Source organism: Chlorocebus sabaeus, chromosome 21, assembly GCF_047675955.1.
Source record: "Chlorocebus sabaeus isolate Y175 chromosome 21, mChlSab1.0.hap1, whole genome shotgun sequence".
Taxonomy (NCBI): domain Eukaryota; kingdom Metazoa; phylum Chordata; class Mammalia; order Primates; family Cercopithecidae; genus Chlorocebus; species Chlorocebus sabaeus.
This window is the reverse complement of record NC_132924.1, coordinates 28,393,000-28,406,652: the sequence shown is the minus strand read 5'-3', so window position 1 is coordinate 28,406,652 and position 13,653 is coordinate 28,393,000. Positions and strand designations below refer to the sequence as shown.

Here is a 13,653-nt window from a genome sequence, read left to right as displayed (position 1 = left end):
AGAACATTTTATTTCTAGATATGGAAAAAAATTTAGTATCTCGTACCCTTATAAAACCATGGTATGTTTGTTTATTAAAATACCTGTAATTATATAAAAGCACAAAATTGTTTTATTACAGTTTCAGCTTCTCTTTATTATGAGAAGTTAAAACGCTGAACTTTTTGATGACCCCATTATTCATTTTAATGTCACTTATTTTAGTATGGAGGCTTTAACTTACAAAAAATGTTCATAGTCTTGTGGGTTGTGTTCAGTATTTAAAGCTTTTAAAAGTGTTTTCAAAGGAAGAGTTGCAGCAAAATTTAAAGCCAGTTTAAAGAGTACATTTTGTTGTACACATGGTGTATATTATCTACTGTAATAAAAGTGTTTTTGAAGCTGATTTTATGTGTATAAGTTATAAGAGGAATGTATGTTGTAAGCATGAAATCATAGTAATAATTTCTGTATGGCTCATGGATTCTGAAGCTTTTCATACTCAACTCATTAATGTGAATCCTGCCTAGTATTTTTGTTACTGGTAGTCAACAACATCTACTGGTAGGAACTTTCAAAGACAGAATTTTATTTATGATTTAGATAGTTGATCATGTTGTCTGCCTGGCGTGAATATGAAGGACTGGGTGCAACATTGAGATAGGTATCCATACAGCTGTGTCTTCAGAAAGGGACAGATAGCAGTAAGATGTGGGGATATAAACGAAAGTCTGCACCCCATTTGAAATGTCCGGGATAACTAAGCTGATGATACCACTGAGTAGTAGCATCATTTGTATTTTGTGACATTGTTCATTTAGGATTCTGTCTGGCCACATGTCACAAGATACCCAAGTAAGATAGAGGTTTCTTTCTTTCTCTTGCAAAAGAAGCCCAGTGATGGGCAGTCCAGGGTTGGCTTGGCAGTTCCACAGTCATCAGGGACTCTTGATTCCTTCTATCTTGGGGTCATATATTGGTCCAGCATGGCTTTTGGAACTCCTGCCCTCACATCTGTTGCTGAGTCAGCCCCCTTAAGCAGCTTTCTTGGAAGCCACACCCTGAATAGCTCCTACTTACATCTCACCGGCCACTCCAAGCTGCAAAACTGGCTGGGAAATTACATGACTTAGCTGAGTACTTTGTTGCTTAGCATAAAGTTGGGCTTTAAGTAAAAAAGAATTGAAGAATGGTTATTGGGATGGGCAATGAACAGCCATTTGTACTCTCATTAAGTTATGGAAATCCCCATTCCAAATTGTGCAGTTTGGTGGGAATGCCCAATAGCAGTTGTGGGCAGTTCCTTTTTTTGTGAGACAGCTGATTCGTATTTTCAGTCAGCCATCCTCGGAGTGTGGGGGATGTTTCCTCTTCAGATCACAGGGTGATCTCAGCAATTCTAGGTGTTATGTACAGATATGATTTCTAGGGAAGAATCATCAGGCTATTTCTCCCGAGTCTCTCCTCTTATTAGGGAGGAATAGCTTTCCCAGAAACATGTACCAGCTGTCTCCACTCCCAACTTCCCTTACCTTCCATCTGCCAGGATTAAGTCCCATGTTCATGCCTAAAACAACAAATGGTCAGTGGAAGGAAATCACCATGATTGGATTTGACCCTGGAGCCTGGGAGGGGTGACTTTCTCTGAGATGAAGGTGAATAGCTCAACAAAATTAGGGCTCCAATACACAGAGGGAGGAGGGAAGAATGCATGTTAAGTAGGCAGCCAATAGTTTGAGATATATATTGTGTATATATATATAAATACATATGTAATTAAAAAATTTTTTTTGTTTAAGATCTTTGTTGATACTATGAATAAGTATCTCATTATGCAATATAACATGTTAAAATTATGAAAATAACATATATATGGTAAAAATAATTCAGTACTAGAAGGATAAATAATGAAAGGTGAATCTTTGTTCAACCCAAGATCCTAGTTCCACTCCTTAAAGGCAATCCTTATCAAGAGTTTTTGTGTATTTTTCTAGAAAATATTCATGTTTATGTAATTGTTTTGACACAAATATGTGCATTTTAGACACATTGTACTGCATCTTGCTTTTTAAAAATTAGTAGACATATTTTGGAGTTTTTAAAATACCAGCGTGTAAAGATGGACAACACTCTTATTTATGACTTTGGGACACTGCATAGTACAGATATACCATGATTTATTTAACAATTAGCCTGTTAATAGATATATAGATATTTAGGTTGTTTTCATTTCTGAAAAAATAACTACTAACATTAGAGACCTCCTTGGGCATGGTTATGGTTATTAGATACATTTTTGGGAGTAGAATTAAGTCACAGGATATGTACATTTTACACTTTGATAGTTCTAGCCAACTTACCTTCAAAAGGGCTGTACTGATTTGGGCTTCCACTTGTAGTTAAAGAGAGGGCATTGAGATTCCTAATGCTGGTCAGTCAATGGCTCACGTCTTAGCTAATATCTTCAGAAAAAGACAATATTGTTTACCATATTATAGAGGGAAAGAATTAGCATCAAGCTTCTAATACTGTAATGCATTAGTTTTTTCAACTCGTGAGTATGTTTATGGGGTTGTTTTTTATATGTGGTATAGACACACCTTTAAAGAAAAACTATATACAGAAGGTTTTACTTTGTGATTAAATACCTTTTCTTTTTTTAAATCACAGGTGTTTGGCCCATGACTGAGAGAGAAGATGACTTGAACGTTTCTGTCGTGGTTTCTCCTAACTTTGATTCAGTTTCTGTAGGTGTACTTGCAGATTTTAAAGGGGTTTATAATAGTGGTAAACTCTGATGAATTAGGACCAAAATGCATTGGTTTAAAGTTTGGTCCTCCAAGTAGACACTTCAGGGAGGATAACAAATTGTAGGCCTTGTTACTTTCTAGATAAAAACATCAGTAGCTCCTTAATGCCAGTAAGGAGCTCCTTGGGCAGGATTTCTGTTTTAAAAGGAAGTGGAGTTGTGGGGAAAGAGAGAGCAGTAGAAGGGCTTCTTGCCCTAGTCTGAATCCTACTTAAAAAAATTTTTTTTCAAACTTTCATAGTACCATAGCATTGACATAATACTAATGTAGCTGAATAATACTGACCCTACTACCAGATTTTTGTTGGAGATTCAATGAGATAAGGTTTGTGAGTGGCCTAGCTCAAGGTTTGATGATTTCTAGTCTTTAATACATTATGGTGGTGGTGGTGGTAGGGTAGCTTAAGAGTATACAGTTGGTCCAATACTTACTTTTCCCCCTATTTCTATCTGTGTGACACAAGACAAGGTACTTAATTTTCTTAGTCTCAATTTTCTCATCTGCAAAATGGGAATAAATAATAGAATCTACTTTGTTGAATGTTATGATAATTGTTATGATTGTCATCATCAAATTACATTTTACTTCTTTCAACGTTATAATAATCATCAACATCATCATAATCATAATCATTATCATTATCACAACCATCTATGTCCATGAGTTGTCTTGTTCACTACTATATCCTTAGTGCTTGCCAAATAATGAGTGCTCAATATACATTTGCTCTATGAATGAGTGAATTAATACAACTGAGAAACAGAAAGGATGAAAGGAGGACTATTCTTGATTATATTACTTCATCTCCTCACTTAGTTTTCTATAAGCACTTGTTAGGATGTGATTGATTATGTCTCACTGACTGCAGTTTATCTCTGTTTCTACCAACAGATGATCAATTTAGGAAAGTGGTTGAATTCACTCATTTTACCATATTTGAAGTTTATATCATATAATTCTGCTTGGAAAGTGTCTTCATTATTTAGGTATCAGAGCATACTTTAAAGCATATATCATGAGTGTCAAAAGATTAATTTTAGTATAAACAACCAATCCAATTTGTGATAAAAATTGCATTAACATTGGATAGTATAGTAAATTGGGTACACAAAAAAGTAGGACTATATATGAAAGAAACATTCACTCAGCTGAGTCACATAGTAGAGGCACTGTTTTAAACATTGGCCATTCAGCACACACCATTTTTCATTCTACCTGAAGGGTGTAGTCTAAGTGGAACATTTCTGCTTAGTTAGCTGACAAATGTACACATATTTTCTTGCTGTGGAAATGACTTTTTTTTTTTTTCCTTTGGGCAACTTACATACGTTTTTATAGGTTCTCTTCAACATAGGCTGTTTGGAATGAGGAATACCCTTTCTGTTTTTTAGGAACTTTTAGTCTTTGTAGGAAAATGCCTTATGTAGTAGCACTATGTTATAATGTATATTTCCCTATTGGTAACCCTGAATGCTATTTCCTGTTAAGTAGGTGTCTCTTTCCAGCTTCATTTTCCCTGTGTTACTATTTTTTCTTTCTTAAGAGATTTCTTGAGAGTATCATATTCATCTCATTGGAAAACATTAGCCCTACAATTTATGTGGCTTTGGTGCCATGACGTCTTCTTATAGCCATTTCTTTCTTGCTATAGTTTTATGTTCCCAAAGGACTGCTGTCCTTGAAGTGTCTAGGTGTTTAGTCATGAATTGAAATGAGCAGGAAACAGGAGATGTTGATTTCTTTTCTAGATCTGTGGATAGCTAAATGTAAAATATTTCCTGGATTTTAGGTATTATTACAGCACAAAGCCTAGATGAATAGTTTACTTTGAATCGTTATTATGAAAACACACATCTCAGAAAAAGTAATATACTTTATATTAGAATGGAGTCTTTCTTAGAGGAGATAAGCATTGGTATCCTATCTTCCTGATTGAGAAGCTGGATCATAGTTTAAATATGGTTTCCTGTGGAGCCATAAGTAGAACATGGATCTCTCAATTTTGAATTCTACTGATGCCCATTGCATCATAGGATCCCCATTGCTTGGAAGTGGCTTAGTTTTTCCTAGTTAAAAATACTTCAAGTAAAAAAGTACAATGGATCATATTCATTGGTTGGATAGAGACATAATTTTTATTGGTCCCAAGAATTCATATGGATATTATTAGAAAATATGTTTATTATTAGAAAAATACTAATACCCTTTAGTATTATTCTATCATAGAGCATTTTCCCCTACCAATGTATCACTTTAAAAAATTAGTTATAAGTGATAAGGGAAGTGTTTTATGTATTATACTATGTATTATTTAAGAGGAGGGAACAGGTAACGCAAGCTGACGCTCAAAGAATGCCTGTTGAATTAGTTTATGATATGCACTGGTTAAAAAAAAAGATCCCCTTCCCTCCCTTCCCCTTCCCCCTCCCCTTTTTTTTTTGAGACAGAGTCTCGCTCTGTGCCCAGGCTGGAGTGAAGTGGTGTGATCTTGGTTCACTGCAACCTCTGCCTCCTGGGTTCAAGCGGTTCTCCTGTCTCACCCTCCCGAGTAGCTAGGATTACAGGTGTGTGCCACCATGCCCAGCTAATTTTTGTACTTTTAGTAGAGACGGGGTTTCATCATGTTGGCCAGGCTGGTCTTGAAATCCTGACCTCAGGTGATCCACCCACTTCAGCCTCCCAAAGTGCTAGGATTACAGGCATGAGCCACTGTGCATGGCCCACTTTTATTTTATCGGTATAAGGCCACTCAATCTTTATATCATTAGTTGCATGTCTTAGATACATGTTATTAATCAGAATGACACATACCTTACGCAGGGTGAAAATACAGGGACCTGAAAGAATGGCATAATATTTTTCTGGGACATAAAGGGAGGTCTTCTTCTATGCAATATAAATAACAAGTTAATAGAATTAATACTTTCAATATTTAAGTAAATTTGGGAATCGAGTGGTTTGATAAAATATGTGACCTTTTCTTTCCCTTTTAGGGGATGAGTTTTTAAAAATTAGCTTATGACTTTCTGGACGAAGGCATCAAAAAAGCCAGATTGTCTCTTTTAGTCTGTCTTTAGAGTAATACATCCTTTATAGTTCCCTATTTCGATAGCAGGAAATATACATTGCACCCTTTGTGTTCACTCACTGCTGTGTAATATTGAAATCATTCTTTCTTGCCTTCTCAATTCTGTGTTTACAGCAAGCGACTGATGTTGAGGTGGGAACTGACCTTGTCCCTTCTGTCACAGTGAAGGTATTGTACCAGATTTTAGACTGTAATGTGCAAACAATATGATTCATTTAATCTCACCTGTCACTGTTGATAACTTGTAAGTAGCTTACAGAAATGTAAAATAAACACTTGGCATTTGTAGATTTTTCCCCAGCCTTGAGTAGTGAATAGAAAACTTTTACTGTTACTTGCAAATATAAAACTGATAATTTCATTTATAGCAATATGTATATAATATAAATAATTATTATGAGGTACTCGTACCATTATTTAAATGTGTAGCATGATTCAGGCTTTTTTCATTGGAAATAAAGTTAACATTTTAAATCTGCTAAAGGAATTGTGTCATCACCATTCATAATAGACCAATCAAGTAGCATCATATATAGTATACTGTGAATTGATATTGGAGAAGCACGGGGATGCTAATATCTTTCTTCTACCTATGATTATGTGTGTGTTTGAAAAGAATTTCCAGCCATCTCTCTGCCATAACTTTAAGTGGATGTATTTACAGCAAGAAAATATTAAATGAAGATGCCACAAAGTTAGAGTTGTAACAAATTGATAGTCCTGGAAAATAGAATATTAAGGATGTGGTTTTGGTTAAGATTTTTAGTCCTGTCATTGTAGAAATTTAGAACTAGAACTTAAATGTAGAACCTTCTTAAAGCATTTAGATTAAAATATGGTAATCATTCAGCACATTATTAAGCTGAAAATATTTATCACTGCCCAGACCTCGGAAGCAAGGAAAGGTTGTGGATTTTGGCAATTCACTTAGTCAAAACTTGGATGGGGCTTTATATTTTCTTAGATTTTGGGTTGCTGTCCTTGGAGGAGCTTGACAGGGTTCCAGGCTTTACCAATTGTGTTCCCTTACACTGGAACCAGCGGGTGGCCCAAATGTGGAGATCTTTGGTCGAACTTGAAGGGAGCTGAATCTTACAACAGTTTCTTAAGCTAAGTTTTTTGGATTCTTGCCACTGGAAACAAGGGTGGTTTTTCCCCAACCTCCTTTCCCCCAGTCCAATCAAAGGCTCTATCTCATTAATACTTCTGAATCTGTAAAGGCATTAGTGGCAAGAAATCAAACACTTAAGAAAAAGAAATAACTGTCGAGTTCCAGGAATGATTTGTACTTTCGTATAGGGACACCTCTTTTATATCTATCACTGATAACATTCAGACACATACATGTAATAATTTAGGAGTGCACTGTTAATTGCGATAAGAGATCTTGTGCCTTAACTAGAAAACATTGCTCATGCTAATTGTACCCCCAGCCAACCAGGAGTTAGCACCATAAGTAAACATACCTTTCCTTCCCATGCAGTTCTTAAGCTTTCATGTGTAGTAGCCCCTTTAAAATGATGGCATGACATTACTGGAAAATTCTTCTTCATTCGTGGAACTTCCTATATTTGAGAATACTTAAGTCACAACTGTCTTTCTCAGTGCCATTATAAAAGTAAGAGAAAGAATGCAACAGGCGAGGGTTGCAGAAAATTGGCAGGACTCACACAGTGGACACAATGACTTCCTGATCCTGTCTGACAGTTTCTATACAAATTTCTACTATAAATCTCTCCTTATGACCTTTTATAACAACAGCAGCCAAGATACATAACCATGCAAGTTTCCATCATAATAAATCCTGTTAATTGAGAAAATTTTTCCATGCGTTCCAAGTGAATGAAGATGTGGCTACCTTGAGTATGTGTGCATAATGCGTGACCATCTATTCCAGGCAACTAGGCAGAGTGGTTGTTCATACCTGGCCTTTGGCATCATATTTATATATCTAGTATAAAAATTTGGTATTATATTTCCTAAGGGTTATATTTCATAAGAGGCAGAAAATAGCATGGAAAATTCTTGTATCAATGTTTTCTCCTTAATATTCTATAATTATTTTCCTGTTAAAATGTAAGACTTACAATCTAGCCAAGTCTTTAACTCTTTTTTGGCTCAAGCACAACTATTCTTTGTTACTGTTGTTATTTTCGTTACCTAACTCCTTGATTTGTATTTTGAAAGGGCCTAGCCCATTGTTGGGGTTCAATAAATATGTGCACGAGAGCTATCATGATTGTGCATCTAAACCAAATGCAAACCCTTCTTGTTACAATGTAAAAATCTGTGATTATTGTCTAAGTAGACATCATTGTGCCAGGAAAAGTCAGACTGCTTTTTTTCAAATGACCTATTACTACTTAAAGGAATTTTCATTTTTACTTAAAACTGAGTTCTCATGAGACTTTCCTGGTCACTATTTTCAACTCTCTAGTTGGATTGATGGCTTTGCACATGTTATTTACCTTCTCTGAACCTCTATTTTTTAACTGTAAAATAGGGATACTTTTTCATTTACGGAGTTATTTTGAGTCTTAACCACAGTTGGTTAAAGGCATGAGCTCTGGATTCTGGCAGATAGCAGTTAAATTGTGGTTCTTCCACTTACAATCAAAGTGGCCTTGGGCAAATTACTTAACATCTCTGAGCCACAGTCTTTTGTAAAATGGTTTATGATGGTACTTGTCAAACATTTTTATAAAGAGTAAATTAAATAATGGAACATAAATAATTTGTTAGCATGGTTCCATGAATATAGAAAACTGCTAATGTTTTTAAATCATTAATATTATTAATTTTATTTTAAAATATATGTGCAGACTAGTATTATGTTATTGTAATAGTAGAATATTTAAATTATGTCCTGTTTGTTTAATGGACTAGCTAGTTGAAAGAAAGTTGTTTGTAGCACTTGGATGGTGTCTTCTTGCCATAATAACCATCAGGGTTTTACTAAAAAGGTATTATGTTTACAATGGCCAGGCATCATCAAGGAAGTTTAGTTTGTGGCATGATGATTCCCTATGTATTCCCAGGATTTACGAAGTAAAAATTGAGGATTCATTGTTCATTGTGTTTATCATATTTAATTGCATCAATAGTTGTCTTAAGAATTTTCCTTTGCAAGTCAAAATTTTTATGTTTTTAACTTATTTTTAAGTTGTGCAGAATACTCACATCACTCAAAATTAATACATTTACTGAATCTAATTATATGTACATAATTTTTGTGGGGCAAATGTATATTCTTGTGTATATAAAAATATTATATATATTTACTCAAGGAAGAGGTGATACCTGCTTTTTACTGAAAAGAAACTTCAAAACTACTTTTCTTAACAATAAGAATGGTCCTTGAATTATGTTAGTTAATGTATGTATCTGTCTCATATAACGAAGTCTAATAACTAGACTGAACTGCTGTATAGAAAAGGTACCATATAGAATGGTGATTTATTTATTTTATTTAATTTTTTTCTCATGACATATGAGTCACCATGATAGAACATTTTAAAATAGCTTTATTTAGATGTAAGTTAGATACTATATTATTTACTTATTTAAAGTTACAATCCAATGATTTTTAGTATAGTGTATTTACAGAATTTTGCAACTATCACAATTTAATTTTAGAACATTTTATCCCCCCTAAAAGAAAGGCCATACCTATTAGCTTCCATTCCCCATCTCTCTCATCCCTAAGCAACTCTTAATCTATTTTATTTCTCTATAGATTGCCTATTCTATACTTTTCATATAAATGGATCCTATAATATGTGGTTCTTTGTGACTAGATTTTTTCACTTAGCATCATGTTTTCAAGGTTCACCCATGTTGTGGCATATAAATGAAATAATGCACTTACATTTGTTATCATGGTTCCATGAATATAAAAAACTGCTAATGGTTTTTTATCATTAATATTATTCAGAATGTATTTAATTTCTTTTATTGCTGAATAATATTTCATTGTATGAATATATCACATTTTGTTTATTCATTCATCGTGATGGGAATTTGGATTATTTCTGCTTTTTGGCTATTAGCATATTGTTGCTGTGAACATTTGTGTCTAAGATTTTGGGTGGACATATGTTTTCATTTCCCTTGGTATAGAATTGTGAAGTTATATGTCAAATTTATGTTTAACCTTTGAAGAAACTGCCAAACTGTTTTTAGAGTAGCTGTACCAATTTACATTTTCACTGGCAATGTATGAGGGTTCCAGTTTCTCCACATCATTGCTGTGTTATTGTCTGTCCTTTTCGTTACAGCCATTTTATTGGGTATGTAGTAGTATCTCATTGTGGTTTTTAGTTTGTATCTCCTTCAAAACTGAGGATATTGAGCATCTTTGCATGTACATGTTGCCAATCTTTATTCTTTTGAGTAAAGTCTGTTTAACTTTTTTGCACAGTTTCTACTTGATAGAATATTTTAATCTTTTACTTACTGTATTATGTTTTGTGACTACTCATTTTTTCCTCAGGTAATATTTTCTAATTATTTGCTAGCTATTTTTAAGTAGTTTTGAATAAAATGTAATTTTCTATTCATCACAATTTCTGTTTCCTTAGGTCACGCTGCAGAATAGAGTGATATTGCAAAAAGCCAAATTATCAGTCTACGTGCAACCACCATTAGAATTGACTTGTGATCAGTTCACCTTTGAATTTATGAGTAAGTTTTTTGTTTTGGCTGAAAGTCTACCATGGTGTGAATGTAAAAAAAAAAATACTAGTTTGTTCATTTAATGGCTATTATTTCTTGTCTGAATGGTGAGATTGGGATAATCCCATAATCAATGATTGTGTTGTTTTGCTTATAGCATCTTAGCATCAGTGTGAACATTCAATCAATGGTTGTTGGGACAAATTAATCTTTTAGGATTACAGATTTCTAGGTGCTTTTCTGAACTTGTTGTACCTATAATTGTTTTTGATTTATTTATTTATTTTTGAGACAGGGTCTCATTCTCATTGGCCCAGGCTGGAGTGCAGTGGCACGATCATGGCTTACTGCAACCTTGACTTCTCGGGTTCAAGTGATCCTCTCACCTCGCCTCCTGAATAGCTGGGACTATAGGAAAACACCACCTGGCTAATTTTTTGTATTTTTAGTAGAGACGGGGTTTCGCCATGTTATCCAGGCTGGTCTTGAACTCCTGGGCTCAAGCAATCTGTCTATCTCGGCCTCCCAGAGTACTAAGATTACAAGCGTAGCCACCACTCTTGCTCTGTTTTTAAATACTAAAATTTAGAAGGCTTTCTTTATTGGTGTTTCTTTATTGATCTATTTGTTGAATCAGTAATGTTTGAAGAACTAATGTGGACTTTGGAGTTTGGCCTGAGTTTAAATCCAGCTCTGACACTCACTTGATGTGTAACCTTAGGCAAAAACTACATTGGTAATCACTTGGAGCCTCATTTATTTTAATCTGCAAAAAGGGGGTAATGATATTTGTCTTACAAGGTTGTTTTGAGGATTTAATTAAAAAGTAAATCTATAAAAGATATTCATAATAATGCTTAAAATAGTAGACATGTCATTAATGGCAACTCTTAGTAAGCATTCTTTGTGTGGAATCTCTTACTCCCAACCGTTTACATCCAAATTGTCATTAGTCCTGTTAACATAATCTGAATTACCTTTCAAGTCTTTTTTCTTTTTTTGTTTACTATAGCTTTTCTGCTAAGGCTTCTATCTCTTATTCATGAAGTCAAGAACATATCTTTCTTTGTTTGCCTCCATATAACCAACTCATAGCTGAGTGCCTGCCATTAGTAGGAATTCAACAAATCTTTGTAGAATGAATGAATAAATGATTGAGTGAAGTAACTTCATAGGTGATACCCAGCCATTTAACTTTTGCTTGCATTTCTGATTTTGTGCAACACTTCCAATTTGTCTTTCTAAAACACATTCTTACTTTTTCCAGTTAAAAATATCTTATGGCTCTGTAATACAGGCTGGGGGCCAAATATGTTAACAAAGATGAGCATGCACAATCTGTTAAATGACTACTGTGTAACAGCATTCAATCCCCCTCATCCATTTTCTCCTTCAGTCTATGTTCTACCCATCATAAATTGCTATTTTCCTCCCAAATTCTCTTGCCCTTTTGTGTACCGTTTTCTTTGTTCATGCTGTTTGTTCCTCGAAGTAAAGAACAGCAGTGGTGTAGAATGCCAGTTTCTTTGTACCTTGTTCTGGAGTCAATTCCTAGTAGCTGTGTTACCTTAGGCAAGCTTCTTTTTTTTGTTTTTGTTTCTGTTTTTGAGACAGAGTCTCACTCTGTTGCCTGGGCTGGAGTGCAATGGAGCAATCTCGGTTCACTGCGAACTCCACCTTCCAGGCATCACCATGCCCAGCTAATTTTTTTGTATTTTTAGTAGAGATATGGTTTTGTCATGTTGGCTAGGCTGGTCTCGAACTTCTGGCCTCATGTGATCCGCCCACCTAGGCCTCCCAAAGTGTTGGGATTACAGGCGTGAGCCACTGTGCCCGGTCTTAGGCAAGCTTAATCTCTCTGTATTCCAGTTTTCTCATGCATAAAAAATGAGGATAGTAATAGTATCAACCTCACAGGTTTGTTGTGAAGATTTAATGAGTTACTTCATGTAAAATGCTTATGACAGTACCTGGCATGTGGTAAGTGCTTATTAAATTTTAACTGTTGTTAATAACAATTGCCCCAACTTATGTAATTTATATTATTTTTATATTGCTTATAGCACCAGATTTGACTAGAACAGTAAGCTTTTCTGTTTATCTGAAAAGAAGTTATACACCATCAGAGTTGGAAGGAAATGCTGTTGTTTCTTATTCCAGACCAACAGGTAAGCATACAGGCTTAATCATTCCTTTAAGTTGTTGGAGTTATGAGTAAAATGCTTACGCATTTAAGATGAGAAAACATACTGTGAAATATAATTAAATGAGAAAATATTATTTTCTATTGTTAAGTAAAATCATATGTTTTCATTACTTTTATGTGTTATGAGTAGTTCGTGACAAGTCTATTTAGCTGATTTCCATATGTAATGTTTGGTTCCCTCTTTTCAGTTAATAGCAAATCTGATACATTTTTATTCCTAATAGAAGAATGTTATCTAGTCAGACTTCATTTATTTGAACTAAAGGCTAGTATTGATGCAGGATTTTTGCTCCTTAGTTTAGCTAAATCTGTGTTCTTATTTCATGACCAGGAAGAATTAGGCATGTGGACACAGTGAAGAGTGAGGAGGGTAGAATTTTTTAAGCGGCTTTCCACCTCACAAATTGAATACCGGGGCTCCCACACAGGAGCTGATGAGGCCAGGCTCCTCCCCTGCATAGCCATTTTTGGCTATTATGCTTTTCTGTAATTTAAAAGATTACTAGTCATTGGTATTGGTTGAAAGTGAATTAGAAATTAACATTGAGAAAGTCTTCAGAATGCCAAGAGAAGCAAAAAGAGACATTATCAATAGTATTATTTACTTAAATTATTATAAAAAAGAGGAACTGGATTGACTTTAAAGGGGAAAGTTAAAAGAAAATAAATTCAAAAACTAACTGGAAATATTAATATTATGTATTTTTCCCTTTATTGAGTCTTTTTTGCTGTTTGGCTAGATCATATATCTTTACTTTTTTTTTTTTCCCACATTTACACTGGAATAACACATTCTCATAGACTTCTGAGAATGGAAATATAAACAAATGTATTGTCGGATTTCATTTATTTATGTTATACTCTTCAATTGTGAATTGACTTGTGTTTGACTGGAG

At 34.5% G+C, this 13,653-nt stretch overlaps 1 protein-coding gene across 15 annotated transcripts in view; it reads left to right on the top strand.

Moving 5' to 3' along the window:
- The window catches only part of BBS9 (Bardet-Biedl syndrome 9), a 557,785-nt gene that overhangs the window by 278,140 nt on the left and 265,992 nt on the right, over positions 1-13,653 (top strand). For all 15 annotated transcript variants that reach the window (XM_073008978.1, XM_073008977.1, XM_007981645.3 and 12 more), the window contains 4 exons: positions 2,650-2,726; positions 5,992-6,045; positions 10,458-10,560; positions 12,615-12,719. In XM_073008978.1, coding sequence (XP_072865079.1) covers positions 2,650-2,726; positions 5,992-6,045; positions 10,458-10,560; positions 12,615-12,719 — 339 coding nt within the window. The remainder of the gene's footprint in view (positions 1-2,649; positions 2,727-5,991; positions 6,046-10,457; positions 10,561-12,614; positions 12,720-13,653) is intronic.